A 15,865-nucleotide genomic window follows, 5' to 3' on the forward strand; every position below is an offset into this window, starting at 1 on the left:
CTTGTGTGAGGTGTTCTGGCATAGAAGTGGTGTTGGTTTTGGGTGCATCAAGATGGGATCCACTCGAAAACTGGGCTGGTGGAAGGGGGCAAGGAGGCAAGAGTCCCATTGCAACAAAAAGTTGATGTCTATGAATAAAGATGTGTTTTTAACATCAAATATTGTTTTATAAATCTTGCTACTGCGCAGTTGAACAGGCCCTCTAAATTATTTTGGCTTCTTCCCACTTGAGTTAACACTACACCCCCTCCAACCGAGAACTCCCGACAATCCAACTGTTTCAAAAGGCCCCATTCCATTTCTTCGACAACAATAACATCTAACGTGGAGAAAGTTTACGGTTCACCATGATGAAGACGGGAAGGAAATACAGGCAGAACGATTATTATTATTATTATTATTTTATTTGGCATTCAAAAAAATAAGAGTACAAACAGATCAGAGACAGTATCAATCAAACTTGTACATGATATAGAAAATAAGACCTGGATGAGAGTTGGAGAGGCTGCCTGGGTATGGATTGAAATGGAAAGACGAGATAGGATGAAAAGAGGAAATTAGAAGTATTCTTTTCTTGAAAGTGAGTGAAGGACTGTAAACCAGATGAGATGAGCGGAATATGGCTTGTGTATCGATGGTTTGAGTAGTAGCAGGATGAAGTAAAGAGAGGTTACTCGACGTTTCGGGCAGGTTGACTTTCCGTCTTCAGGAGAACTAAGAGAAGACGGACAGTCAACCTGCCTGGTTTATAGTCCTTTTCGGGGGAGCGTTTCATCAACATTTTTGTCCGACAAGTTGTCAGATCTGACATCTTTCCTTGATTCTGATTGGCTGATATGTACTGTTACTATGGTAATTGTCGGATAAAACAGAAGTCGGACAAAGTCCCTTCATGAAACGCTCCCCAGGACTTCACTCACTTTCAAGAAAAGAATACCTATAATTTCCTCTTTTCATCCTATCTCGTCTTTCCATTTCAATATTTCTGCCTGTATTTCCTTCCCTTCTTCATAGTCATGGTGAACCGTATATCTTCTCCACGTTATAAACTCCACCATGCAAACCTACATAGATCATCGAATAAAAATATACTTCAGGTCGACCCATCCATGGTATCTTTTGGGAAGGTGCCAAAAATAAGGAACAAACCGTGTTTGTCTTCAAGGGTTTGAAAGACACATGTTATTTGGCTCAAGGGAATATGAGGAGAACGGTACATTTCAGGTGTAGATATACCCCCACGGCCCCCTCTGCTCACATGCCTCACAAAATCTTAAAGCGTCCAAGTTTCATAATCCTTCTAACCTTGCCACTGCCGACAGAGGGCGCAGTTTCATTTCAGCCCGCTTGAGCGAATATCGATGCCCTTTCCACGGCGACCAGTTGACGCCCTGGGATGTCGCCTCGTGGGGGCCCGCTAGGTAGAGACCGTTCAGGGAGGTAGTATGGCACGCGTAGTACCACCAGCCCCCGAAGAATGTCGCCGCGCAGTTGCCTTCGTGCGCGTCGTTGTCTCGGTCTTTCGTCGTGAAGGGTCGGTTGCTGTGTGATGTCAGTGCGTTACCTTTCGATAATTATGTTGATAGAGATAAGAAATAAGGGAAGCACTTGTCTATTATTCTCTACAGCGACTGATTGATATAATAATATTATGACAAATAACAATCATACCGTTTCTAGAGGGAAGTTCAGACGGGCATTTTAATATTCTAAATTGAAAAGATGACATAATAGAGCAGAAAGGGAGGAACACTCCACATGGAATAGAAAGAAGACCTACTTTCTTCGAGTCGACTCTTCTTCTTTTTTAGCCCGGTTGTCTAAACACAGGTAAAAAAAAAAAAAAAGGAGAGGTGACGCATGAGAGTCGTAGACATTATTCTATATTATAATCTTATTGTTTATTTTTATTTGATTTGTTAATTCATTTTTATTATATTCAATTATTCATTAACTCATTCATTTAATTACATATTATATATTACTTATTTATTCATTCATGTATTTATTCATTCATTCATCCTCCATTAATGTATTTATCTATTCATTTATCCATTCATTCATTTATTATTTTTTATTATTATTATTTTCATTTTCCTTCACTTTACATACCTGCATCTCCTGTATAATGACCCACTCTCATCAGATAGTTTGAGTTTTCGTCAGAGAGTCGAAACGTTCGATATTCGGCGTACCTCGTCTCTCCTTCGAAATCTTCCAAATCGACGCGGAGTTGATACAGTTTCTGGCTGGTTATGCGATGGATTCGATCATTGCCAAGCCAATGCTCGCCTGTCACCGAACCGAACCCGTGCTTGTAGGCTGCCCAGTCCCGGTCAAAATCAACACCGCCATCCAAGCGCCTCTGAAACACCTGAAGAAGAATGAAATTTTAAAAAATTTCCAGAAACTTGCACTATTTTTATTTGATTTTTAACACTTTCTGTTCTCTGCTAAACTATTTAATAACCTAAGCCTACATAATTTATGCACTATAGACCACTAGTGTTGACCAATACCAAGTAGATAAATTATGCAAAGGAGTACTTCCACTTCCTAAATAAACAATCCTGACATAATTTCAAGGAAAATCCCGAAATGATTCAAATGGGATACAACTGTTCCTTTAATTTCAATCATTCAGTGTTGTTTATGTCAATGTCATAGTATCCCTTGAATTGTATCAAAATTGAAATTTTGAATTTCTAATATGATCAGCAGAACAAGTGTAACAAACGGTTCAAAAAATTTAAGAGAAATATCTTCTGTTCGATTTTCAGATATAATTAAACCTTTCCTTTTTTTGCCAGTCTACATAAATTCTGCTCATGGAAAATAACTCCTTGCAAATCCCAGGGGCTCGTTTCACAAAAGATTTACTGCTATAGCAATACATTATGATGACGATAATTACCATAGCAACATGACTCGGTAGCCAATAAAAATCAAGTTTTTTTTTTAGAAACGCGCCACTTGAATTTAACGATTCCTGTAATATTATGTTTTATCATTGTTTACAAATTTATTTCCATTTTTGTGGGGTCAAACTCTCCGGAATTTTCTAGAAATCATGGAAGTTCAAAGTACCGATACCAAGTATGGTTAATTCGTGTCTGATTTGACATTATTTCAATTCAATTCAATTTCATTTATTTCACATCTCTCATAAAAACATTCAAATAACAAATACAATATAAAAACATATTCATACAAATATACACAATAGAAACAAAGAAGAAAAAAATACACGATAAATCAATTGTAAAAAAGTGGACAGATAGGAGTGAATAACATAAAGTAGCAGTGGATGTGGGGATCAGCAATAAGCCATTGGCCTGTCTAGGCTGATCCCTTGTACACTGCAAAAAAGAAACCAGTTATTGGATTTAATAGAAATAGAAAAGAAAGACCCTACATCAAAAAAAAAAATTGATAATAATAATAATCAGGGGGGTGGAGAAGGGGGTAACATGCAATAAGTTGAATTTACCTATTAATGTAACAATTCAATAAAAATATCTTCTATTTTCTTTTAAAATTACTTAAGGTTGGGCATTGCTGCATATCTTGGGGCAAAGAAATCCATAAAACAGGTCCACTATAACATATAGTACTTCTAGAAAATTCAGATCATAAGACTTACGACAATTATACCTATTAAAAAAATATCTATACACAAAGTAATCATTAAATACTTGAGGTAGGAGCTTCTTCATTGCTGAAAACACAAAACAAGCTGTTTGCAAAGTGTACAAGTCATGAACTTTTAAAATTTTAAGTTTGTTAAAAAGGGGATCAGTATGGGCAGGATAATGACTATCTGTGATTACTCTAATTGCTCTTTTTTGTAAAAATGGAAATTCTATTGATAAGGTATTTCGCACAATTACCCCATACAGTAATACAATAAGTTATATACGGTGAAATCATTGTGTGGTACAAAGTAACACATACATTTAATGGAAGTTTTTTTTTAAGTCTATTCAAAATACCAAGTAACCATGGTAACACCTAGCATTCATACCGTCCACCCTCCTCTGTCGGTTTCCATATCGCAGTAGACGAAGAAAGGATCTGCGCAGTCGTCAGGATAGATGGCGTATCGTCCACTCACATTGCGACCAGATTCCTGGATATCTGCGCAGTCACGTGGCCTCCAACCACCATTCGGCATCAACACTAAGGATTTCAAAGAGATGAGGGATAAAATGAGTTTTAAATCGTCAAAATATCATTTAAAAATATGTACAGTATAGTATTGTTTACGATATTTTTATTTTGCATCAGTTGAAAAACATTCATAATTTGGGCAAATTATTTTTTCCAAAACTTTTTTGGTTACAAAGTAACTTCAGTTGGATATAATACGAGGTATACCCTACTTGTTTTTTTTTTTTCTTTTGTGCTTAGAATAGCATTAATTGGCCATGGGAACGATTTTTTTTTTGGGGGGGTGCTAAAGTGAATTTGACAAGCAAAAAAAAAAAAAAAAGGGTTTCAATCCAAAATGAAGATGATCCATTTGACAAGCAAAAAATGGGGTTTCCTACATAAAATGTCGTCCATTTTCATTACATTTCTGTCATTTATTATACCTACCACATTTCCAGGGGTGCTGCTTATGGAAAATAACACACACAGCACACCCTAGGACATTTTTGGGGTGTTTCTCAGGGCTATAGGCCTCTTTCGCGATTTTTTTATATTTCCTAACGATATGGGAATTTACAAAATATGTTTACTAAAGAAAATAAAGTATTTACAATTGAAATTACAAAACAAATACGAATCAATGACATGTCAGCAGAAATAATAAAGCAAATTGTAATACTGGGCTAATGTAAATTATTAAATCATGATTCATTTACGGAGAAAAGAGAGATATAGTTTACAACTGTTAAGTTGTGAATTTGAGTTCCGGGCACGCATTCTGTGATTTAGTAATGAATGTATTTCGTTCACAAAGAAAATTATTAAACGTATACTTCAGATTTATTTCATGTATGAAAAAAAAATCTGATCTCGCAACCTTTTATCATTATAACTTTTATCGCCGTATTCATTTTAGATAGCAAATGTTGGACGATGATAATTTTATTTTTTCCAACCTCTAACAATGGTTTTACAAGCGGAGGATCCGCGAAATTTATGTAAATGCCCCAACTTATCCTATACAGATCGAACTGTGACGTATAAAAAGCTTATTAAATTGCATAATCAACACAATTGTATCAGTTGCTGATACACTCTGAATTAAAATAATTCCAGATGGTCAATATTTAGGGACCAGTCGAATTCTGGATTTATTTTTAATCGGAAAACAAAATATTTTTAAATTTTCGAGGATTTGGATATAATAATTTGAGATTTAAAAATGAATCTATAGGCTTAAAACCAAATCCAAAATTTGATTGGTACCCAACTAGTCAGCCTAGATGTATTTTTTTTTATATCCCTGCAGTTTAGAGTTTATACCTCTCTCTTCTATTCGCTCAAGTAGTTCCTGTGACGTCATCATGCTAATTCGAGCCGCTGTAATCAGCGCTTCCACCCCTTGACCAGTTAGGCTTTCTCCCTGTAATGGTGATCGCATCATCTTGAATAGTTCGGATGAAAAAAAAACTTATAAATGCATAAATGAATTTGAAGGAATTGCCAACTTGAAGGTGGGTTGTCTCTCCTGGTGTCGAAGTCATATAAATTTCGTCGGCCTTCAAAATGGAATAATTTCGCTAAAGCTAGGGTTACACCGGAACCGAATTAGCTGCGAATCCATCCGAATACACATAATATCGGGTGGTTTCGGAAGCATAGGCGGCGGAAGCGGGGGGGGGACGTTTTTTTTTTTTTTTTTTTTTTTTTTTTTTTTTGCTAGTCAAAAAATTGTTTGGTGGTCCCCCCTAAATTTTTTGGCTTCCGCCGCCAATGTTCGGAAGTATAGTCTGTTCTCCCTTCGCGAATGCGAGACAATTATTATTCGGCAAGGATTTGGGAACATTCGAATCCAACGAAACCATCCGAATTAGGCCGAATTTGGCTATAATCGGTCCTAATTTATTCGGGAGAATTCGGTTTTGGTGTAACCCTGGCTCAGGGGTTAAGAGTGTCAAAAGTTTTGGTTTATTTTTTTTCGGGTCAAACGACCTTGATTAAACAGCCTTGATTTATACGAGAAAAGTATTCATTGTGAGCTTGCAAACTGGGTATAAGGTATACTACAAGATCAAAATAATGCTTCCCTCGCAAAGAGCTTTGACGTTTTATCGAATTTCAATAGAATGAAGACGTTTTCCTTGCAGATAATCAATTTGAGTGCTAATTTTTGTAAGATTAACAAATTCAACTGCAGGAAGTTTAGCCACACTGACAATGGAAAATAGAGCTATAAGGGGAAGATTAGTGTCAAGAGAGAAGAATTTGTTTTGCTTTCCCGAATAGCACCGAAACTTTGAAGCATAAACGCTCTTTAAGAGCTGAATTAGCTCTTCGTTTTTTAAAGTGTGTACATACACATATATATATACATTATATATATATATATATATATACATATACACTAAATATTTGACTGCTATGTTCTTCGTAGTTTCTCATCAAACATGTTAATGAGTGTCAATAATAAAGAAATATAGGACTATTATTCTTTTAAGTTCGATTATACTTCAAAGTTTTGGTGCTATTCTGGATAGCAAAACAAATTCTTCTCCCTTGACATCAATCTTCCACTTGCTCTATTTTCCATTGTCAGTATGGCTAAACTTCCTGTTTTATAGCTTTGAATATTTTAAGGAGTTTAATTCATGCATGGTGTCACTATAAGCATAAAACTGCTCCGTTTTATACTAGCGGGAGGGTATAGGGGGAGGTAATCATCATGGTCACAACTATAGCTTTGTGTAACATGAAATATAATTATGCAATTTATTCGAAATATCCTTGAGGTAAAATTTCTGTACACGTTAGAACTTTTCTTTAGCAACATACATTTATTGATAATTATAATGTGTCAAAAATGTAAAATCGCTGTTTAAATCTTAAGTAAGTTGTTTAAGCCCGTCATTCTAAAACTATCCTTTAAAATTATAAACGAGTTGTTTAAAGAGTTAAAACAAGTTCTTAAAAGTTGAAACAATCGTTTAAATAACTTGATGTTAGAGTGACGGGATTGAATACCGTGCTTAAAATTTTAAAAAGCGGTTTACAATATCTTCCTTCCATGGTTAGGCATAAAAATATAAACTGAAAAATCTATCTAGAATCTGTTCTTACCTGTATTATTCGATTGCTCCTTGTCGTTGCTATAGAACTTTGTGTAGTAGCTACTCTTAAAACAAGAAAAACGATGAAACTACTCAAAGCAACAAAAGAATGTTTCCAGATTAAAATCATTATAGCGACAATGGCGAAAATGTAAATTTGGTTTAGAAGATAATGCTTGCATCCAGTAAACCGATTCAAGTTAAGATGTGTTTTTCAGTTGAGGTATTTGTTTTCCCTTATAATGCCAGCTCGTGGAAAGTAGAAATGAGTCTGGGAAAGTCAAGTTTTCACGAGGTTTAGTATTTTAATGGTATTTTCATGAGCTTCAATAGTATTAGTCATGAGGATATATGGGTTCAAATATGAACTTGTAACAAAAGTGCAGCTGAGACTGTGTTTAGTGCTATCAAGGGTATTCATTGTCTTGAAAGTGGTTTGTATATACCGGTACATAAATGCTTTAGGGAACATTGTTTTTATCGTATACACATTCTTTTTCGAATACCACAGACGTTCCTTCGAGCACAATTTTACTTCTGTTCAATAATTCTTGAGTTTCTATCGTTACTCATTCATCCAAGTGAGTACAGCATAAATTGTTTACTTGTAGGCCTACTCAATAATTTAGTTAATTGTATTTTGTGTATTGTTGTCGGTTTATGTTACATTTTGTCCCTCAATTTTTCTTTAGCTCTAACGTAAAACATTTTCTTTTTTAAGGGGTACCGTAGGCTAACATTAGCAAAACGCTCAAAAATATCATTAAGCATTAATCTTTAGCAGTATGCAGGGGCCGCGGAAGCGGGGGGCTGGGGTTTGGGGTTTCAGCCCCCCACTTTTTTCCAAAAACCGTGTACAAAAACGTAAAAATGACCATAGGATTGTGATTTTTTGCATGGTCAGCCGCCCCCCCCCCCCCCCCCACTCTGAAAACCGTTCCGCGGCCCTGGTATGTGCAAATTGCTATATGCATGTCACAATGATGCGAAGCGTGAGAAGTGTGTTGCATGGTCATAATTTATGTCCCCACTTTCCATTCTCTTTTCTTTTCTTTTTTTACATGAAATCATAATTATCTCATGCCTCAAAATGTCTTCTTATAATAATAATGATAATAATAATAATAGTAATATGCATTTATATAGCGTAAAGACTATTGCTATATATTCTGTTGCGCTGTAAGAGCTTCCCAGATGCTGTACATTACTATTGGAATAGAAAGGTTTTTAATTTGAAATAGTATGTAAAGTTTTTAAATTGCTAATGTCGAGGGGAGGTTTGTTCCATAGTTGTGGGGATGATATCAGAAATGACCGATCTCCTAGTGTTGCTTTAGTCTTGTGGGGGTACTTGCAGTGTGAGTGTATCTTCTGAGCTATACGAAGGTAATGGTCATGAGATCGGGATTTTAATTTTAAGAGATTATAATTTAACCAAAAAAGCTGTAGCAATTATTATTTTACACATAAGAATCAGAGGTAAATGTTTTTTTTTAATATTATTGTATATTCTTGGAAGAAGAAAAGTAATAGATATGACAAGCTGCAAATAATAAACGGATTATCATCTGGCTCATTGCATAATTCAGCCTGGAGGACACCTTTAATTCCAGGCAGAGATCATCTTATAGGCCTCATATGCAAATATTAGGTGTGCATAAAAGCAGTGGAAAGTACTATAAAACCATCAAACTCTTGGCATGAAATACTATTAAACATTTTGTATTATAACTTGGCGGAGCGAGCGGAAAATTTTGGACATTTTTTCACTTAGCCCCCCCCCCCCCCCCCCCCCCACCCCCTTCGCTTGTGAAAAACTGAAATTTATTTCTTGGTGCATGAATTAACGATGTATATTAATTATCTTATTATTGGCTTTCTTCTCACTAAATAATTCAGTAAATGAAAGGTTATACATTCTAAATTTGATCTTCAAATCAGTCACTTTGTCTCATATATAATGTATATTCTCGATTACTCATGATTTACCAGACATAGGTGATTTCCCGCGAAACCGCTGGTTGACCGAAGTGAATCATCCTCATAATAACAGTCTACAAAACCCAGACACGATTACTGGTGTGGGGGTAGACAGAATCGGCGCTACGGGAAGGCATGCCGGGTGACCGTCCCTTTATGATTTTAAGTTGTGAAAAAGAGGAAAGATAGGGAGAAATAGGAGTGGAGGAGAAATAGAGCATCAGAAAGAAAGGTGTTTTGATTAAGAGGAAAAAAACGGAGGTTGTGTGCCACCCCCCCCCCCCCCAACCGGAGGGAAATACCCCCATGTCAACAGTCTTCTAAACCCAGACACGCATGCCGGTGTCGATGTTAACGGGAGGGTGGCATGCGTGATCACCTCCTCTGTGAGTTTTAGGTAAATGGAGAGAAAAGGGAAAGGGGTGAAGAAAAGGAGTCAGAGAAGAAGAGGATAAAAACGAAAGGTTTACGGTGTAACTCTAATACCCTTGTATTTTAATTAATGGGGAAAAGGGGGTTGCCTTGCCCCCACCCCCTCTTATAAAAATAGACTGGTAACGCCGGGTAGTAGAAATAAATTTGAACTCTCATTTGTTATATAAGCAGACCTACTCGATCGGCACCTTACTCCACAGTATTAAAAAGCTTACATATTAGGGATAATTCAGAGTTCATCCCGTGATTAAACGTGAGAGCAAAATAATCAAATGGGTTCAAATGATAATTCTTCATTTTCAATTTCACTTCTCGTCTGAAGACTGCCTTTTTCTGAAGACTGAAAACAAATTATTCTATATAAAGATTTTGTGAATAATTAAGATATTTTTTTCTTGTAAATAGTGTAAATATGTTCACTGAAAATGATCGAAATTTTCTGCAACAGTAATAAGTAGAATTAGTACTGAATTTGATGTACAATATTGAGATTTAGTTAAATTTATTGTTTAAACTATGATAATGACATTATTTGGGGCTAACCTCGATTAGCATCTTGCTATTATGTTAGCTCCAATTACCAAATGTTTTGTTTATATGTGATTTACTATTCCTTGTAAATGTACCTGACAGCGATATTTGGTAATAAATTAAATTCAATGTTGTTCAATGTTGTTTTTCTTATTCACATTAAGTGTATATTGCGCTCCCCGGCTGCGCTATGCTACCCCTACCCGATATTTTCCCCTCTGCATGGGCCCATGGGCCCTCCCCTCTACCCCTCTTTACTTTCTTTTTTCTTTCTTGTCTAATCTACATATGCTAGTGGACCTATTTAAACTGAACAAATTCCACAGGAAACTTGGGGGTAATACCACGGGGTATTTCCCTACCGTCATTTGGCCACGCATGAATGGTGAATAGCGTGATCAGAATCATCAGAGTCCCTTGACTGAGCGCCACCTGAAGAGCAAATTATCAATTTCCTGGTAGATTTATCACTTATTTGGTAGGCATAATAAAGGCCTGTATCAGCATACCTTTCATCCAGAACCCACACCACGAAAGATCAAACTTGAAGATTGGTGTATGCATCATGACAGAGAAGAGTGAGTAGTACTATCACAGGATCGTAGGTTTTAACACGAAAATAGAATTCTGAAATTATAGCCTCTCGGTATTTATACTGCATTACAAACTCCGTCGACTCAGTGAGTGGTACTTGTGGGATTTTTCTTCCGTTGCTGAAAACTGTGGGGAGGAGGGTGGTTGCATTCCCTCTTTTAAAAAGATGCTGAATGTATCAAAGTTATTTCATTTTCTCGATGTTCGAAGTTCCTTCTCGTTACAATTGAAGAGTTTGTTTGCAAAAGGGGTTAGACCATTCCAAGAATTTGTTTTATTTTTTTATTATCCCATATTGTCAAATTCTTATGCGAAACTAAACTGTCATGATACCCTGCCTTGTGAACACAAAATTGGGTATTAAAAGAAATCTGCCCGTCTTCATATTTTTTAATGTATTTTTCCCAAAAAATACCTTTATGGATCGAGCCCCTTTTGCAAACAAACTGATTCAATTTTTTTCATTAACGGTTGGATTCATTTCAGAAATGAATCCAACCGTTAATGAAAAAAATTGATTTTTGTTTACCATTTTGTTTACTTTTTAATGGGAATTTCAACTTCTCTTTGGTATCATCTTATAGAGCTACTAAAGAGCTATACATTGAGACAAAAAAAAAATCAGATTTGATGAAAAATTGATCTAACCCATTTTGCAATTGAGCTCTTCAATAATAGAATCGTATTACATTGAATATCTTTGGGTATCACCATTACCTGCTTTATCGCAGGAAGATAGATAGAATAAATTATCGTACTTGCGAATGTACCATACAGATGAATTGAGTTGTCATTGGAAATTAGTGCAGGCTAGGGCGGCACTAACTGAGTTCAGTGGAGGTCTATGCCTTTTTCAAGTAGAGAAATGAGCAGGAGGAAAAGAAGCTATGCAAAATGGCGAATGACTGAGTAACAACCTATAATTGATACCCCTTTTATTTTTAAAGAGAATAAATATGACATCACTGGTCGCAGGTTGCTTCCCATCCCCCCCCCCTCCTCTACCAGAATGTCCTGGTGTTGCCCTTGATTTTAGGTGGACCCCTTAATTGTAAGGCCAACTCATTAAGTCGGCTCTAAAAATACAAACAAGACAAGTGTCGTTAAAGGATAAAGGTGAAAGTTATGATCATGTCTGTAATTTTTGAAATACATTGGTTCTAAAATTAATGTTGTCTAGTTTTAAATGTACGAGTACTGTTAGCTGTTTAGTGATGACCATGGTGACGTCACTGCAGGGATGAGATCGTCTATCAAATACAGTAGTTGTATTCAATTCTATGAATTATACAGTGTGATATACTATTTCGTTTTTAGTTTGATTTGAATCGAGCCCAAGGACGACATTGTACATGATTTATTTTGGCTTTCATGAGCTCTCTTGCAAAGGTATCTCACATAATTCAAACCTTATCTTTTTGATTACTAGTATGCTATTCCTGACGAATAAAATCGATTTTGGAATGTTGAAGGATTGCTGGGGATTGGGGAAGTTTCACTACATGGTGAATACAATATATGGCTTTCAACCCTGTAATTAAGATCGCATTGATCGATCTATCTGATAAGTCAGAAAAAAATTTAGGAACCAGCAGGATTTAAATAATCTACTCATCTACTGATTGGTAAGCGATTGTTTTTTCACAAGATTGAAAGCCATGAATTGTATTTACAAAATCGACTTCATTCTCTCCTTTCTCTCTACCCCCTTCTCCTTTTTCTCCCTCCCGCACCCCTCACTCTCTTTATTTTTACCCCACCCACCTCCATACCCCGGGGGGGGGGCACTTCCATTGACGAGTGGATACCATGCGCGACCATGGGGTCTAGAAAAGCACCCTAAACACGTATTTTCCATATTCTGAAAATGCACCCCTTAACAAGTATTAGCGTCTGAAACCCTACCCTTAACAAGTATTGGAAACAAAACAACACTCTTGGCAAGTTTTCCCTGAAATGAACCCCTAAACAAGTACAGCGATATTTGTTATCTCACGGGTCCGTCGGTCGTCGGTTTTACCTTTACACACCATTTGGTGCACGGCCCCACCTTCCACACCTCGCGCAAATCGGACTCTAAACACGTAGTGTTGGGGCAAAGAGGACATCCTTTATAAAACATTTTAATTTTGTTTCATCATCCCCGCAAATTTGACCCTAAACACGTAACTTTCCTAGCGAAATAGATACCCTTTTTCCATTATTTTTGTGTTTTTGACACCCTTATCACGTTACGTACGAACGTGCTCAATCTTGAATAAGACATCCTTTTTACGTGTTTTTTTGGTCGCGCATGGTATCCACTCGTCAATGTAAGAGCCCCCCCCCCCCCCCCCCGGGCTCCATACTTTCTCACACACATACCACGCACCCACCCTCTCTATACAGGTCAGGAGATCGTTCAGATTCTACCATGGCATCTGAGCTTAGCAATGCTCTATCGGCAGAGGGCGCTTGCGAAGAAGCAGGCTGTGACGCGAATACAGATGTGACATTCTGTGTGAAGGAACAGAGGAAACTCTGTCATGACTGCGCCTCGAAAAAGGAATGCATCGGAGTAGCAAGAAGGGGTGGGCCTAATCTCTACTGTGAGAAACATGATAAACTCATGGATCTGTATTGCAAATCCCACGGAGTAACTCTGTGTGTTTCATGTGCTATGATAGATCATCGCCAACAGCAATGCGAGCAGCAGGATATAAAGGACGCACTCCTGGAAAACAAAGCAGCGCTGTCCGGTTTGAAAGACAAGGCGATTGATAATGTTAAATCATATATATCGAGACTTCGGGAATGAGATTCGTCACACTAAACAAGCTGCCGGCGAACATCTGCAAGCTGTCATTACTGAGGTTGATTCCAAAGGCCAAACTGCAATTGAGAGCGATATAGTCAGGGAAAGGGAGAATGCTGAAAAGATCGACCAGGAGATTGACGGGAAAAACCGAATACTGCAGGACGAAATTCGGAAGATCCAGATCAAAATTCAGATGAACGAGGAAAGAGAGAAGCGGCATGAAGAAAACCGGTCAAACGCAAAGAAGAGACAGGCACCGATACTCGACAAACAACGTAATCCCCACGTTGAAATTCAGAACATCGCTCAAAAGATCGAGAGAAAGTTTGTAGAGCTTGAGAAACCATGGCAAGACGGCATGAAATCATCAGAGAAAGCAAAAGAGACAGTTTTGGAAGACGATCGAAAGGTACTCAAAGATGGGCATCGCGTGAATGCCTTTGTTAGTAGGGAACTGAACGGGAGTGAACTGGAAGATATCAACCATGTTGTATCATGTGTAAGATTTGTGAAAGGTGTTGGGAAACAGAACCCAGGACCAAAATCCAGTTAAAACCAATTAGGGCAAAACCAATTGAAACCAGTTGGCCAACTGGTTTCAATAGGGAAATTGGAACAACTGGTTCCAATTGAAAACCAGTTGCCAATTGGTTCCAGTTAAAAACCAATTGAAAACCAGTTGCCAATTGGTTCCAGTTAAAACCAATTGGGCAACTGGAACCAGTTGGCAATTGTTGTCAATTGGTTCCAGTTGTTCCAATTTCCCTATTAAAACCAATTGAATCCAATTGGAGGCAACTGGTTTCAATTGGTTCCAGTTGAAACCAATTGGAGGCAACTGGTTTCAACTGGAACCAGTTGAAACCAATTGGTTTCCAACTGGATCCAATTGGAACTTCCAGTTGGAACGAACTTAATTAGTTACAAATTAATTAGCATTTGCAGTAACTATTTCTCATGCCAACACAGAAGCAGTGTTATATGTCTATTAATACGAATGTAAAGGGCATTGATAAAATACAGACTTTCATGTATATATATTTATATGGAAGATCTTCAAATATATGTACTTTTATTTGATGTAATTTGGTAACAGTTAGTGGTGTACTAATTATCCTTTAATCTGTTTTAATTATAATCTATAACATTTATGAACATGGTTTTCACTGCTAAGTATTCTAAATACTAATCTTTAAAAAGTGTGGTACTTGAAATTGTAAAGAATTAAATAGATACATTGTTAATGATGATTAATCTCATAAAACATTAATCTGTGCACACTGGCAAATAATATGCAAATTAACTGGTTTCAATTGGATCCAGTTGGGTAACTGGAAAATTTCCAATTGGAAACCAATTGGAAATAATTTCCAGTTACCCAACTGGTTCCAATTAGAATTCATTTCCAGTTACCCATCTTTCCAGTTAGAAGTCATCTCAGTTACCCAATTGGTACCAGTTAGGATTTCCAGTTACACAACTGAATGGTTCAAGTTAGGATTTCCAGTTACCCAACTGGTTCCAGTTAGAAATCATTTCCAGTTGGAAGTCATTTCCAGTTACCCAACTGGTTCCAGTTAGGATTTCCAGTTGCCCAACTGGTTCCAGTTAGAAATCATTTCCAATTGGAAGTCATTTCCAGTTACCCAACTGGTTCCAGTTAGGATTTCCAGTTGCCCAACTGGTTCCAGTTGGGATTTCCAGTTACTCAACTGGTTCCAGTAAGAAATCATTTCCAATTGGAAGTCATTTCCAGTTACCCAACTGGTTCCAGTTAGGATTTCCAGTTGCCCAACTGGTTCCAGTTAGAAATCATTTCCAATTGGAAGTCATTTCCAGTTACCCAACTGGTTCCAGTTAGGATTTCCAGTTGCCCAACTGGTTCCAGTTGGGATTTCCAGTTACTCAACTGGTTCCAGTTAGAAATCATTTCCAGTTGGAAGTCATTTCCAGTTACCCAACTGGTTCCAGTTAGGATTTCCAGTTGCCCAACTGGTTCCAGTTAGAAATCATTTCCAATTGGAAGTCATTTCCAGTTACCCAACTGGTTCCAGTTAGGATTTCCAGTTGCCCAACTGGTTCCAGTTGGGATTTCCAGTTACTCAACTGGTTCCAGTAAGAAATCATTTCCAATTGGAAGTCATTTCCAGTTACCCAACTGGTTCCAGTTAGGATTTCCAGTTGCCCAACTGGTTCCAGTTGGGATTTCCAGTTACTCAACTGGTTCCAGTTAGAAATCATTCCCAATCATTTCCAGTTACCCAACTGG

At 37.2% G+C, this 15,865-nt stretch overlaps 1 protein-coding gene across 1 annotated transcript; it reads right to left on the reverse strand.

Annotated features, from left to right (window-relative positions):
- Nucleotides 1–1,289: 1,289 nt before the first annotated feature.
- Nucleotides 1,290–5,515, reverse strand: LOC129274343 (ficolin-1-like). The gene is made up of 4 exons (XM_054911174.2): nt 5,476–5,515; nt 4,025–4,179; nt 2,113–2,374; nt 1,290–1,564 (listed from the first exon to the last, which is right to left on the reverse strand). Exons 1-4 carry the CDS (start codon nt 5,513–5,515, stop codon nt 1,290–1,292), a joined length of 732 nt encoding a protein of 243 aa, XP_054767149.2.
- Between the last annotated feature and the right edge of the window lie 10,350 nt (nt 5,516–15,865).

This window comes from Lytechinus pictus, chromosome 13, assembly GCF_037042905.1.
Source record: "Lytechinus pictus isolate F3 Inbred chromosome 13, Lp3.0, whole genome shotgun sequence".
NCBI lineage: Eukaryota > Metazoa > Echinodermata > Echinoidea > Temnopleuroida > Toxopneustidae > Lytechinus > Lytechinus pictus.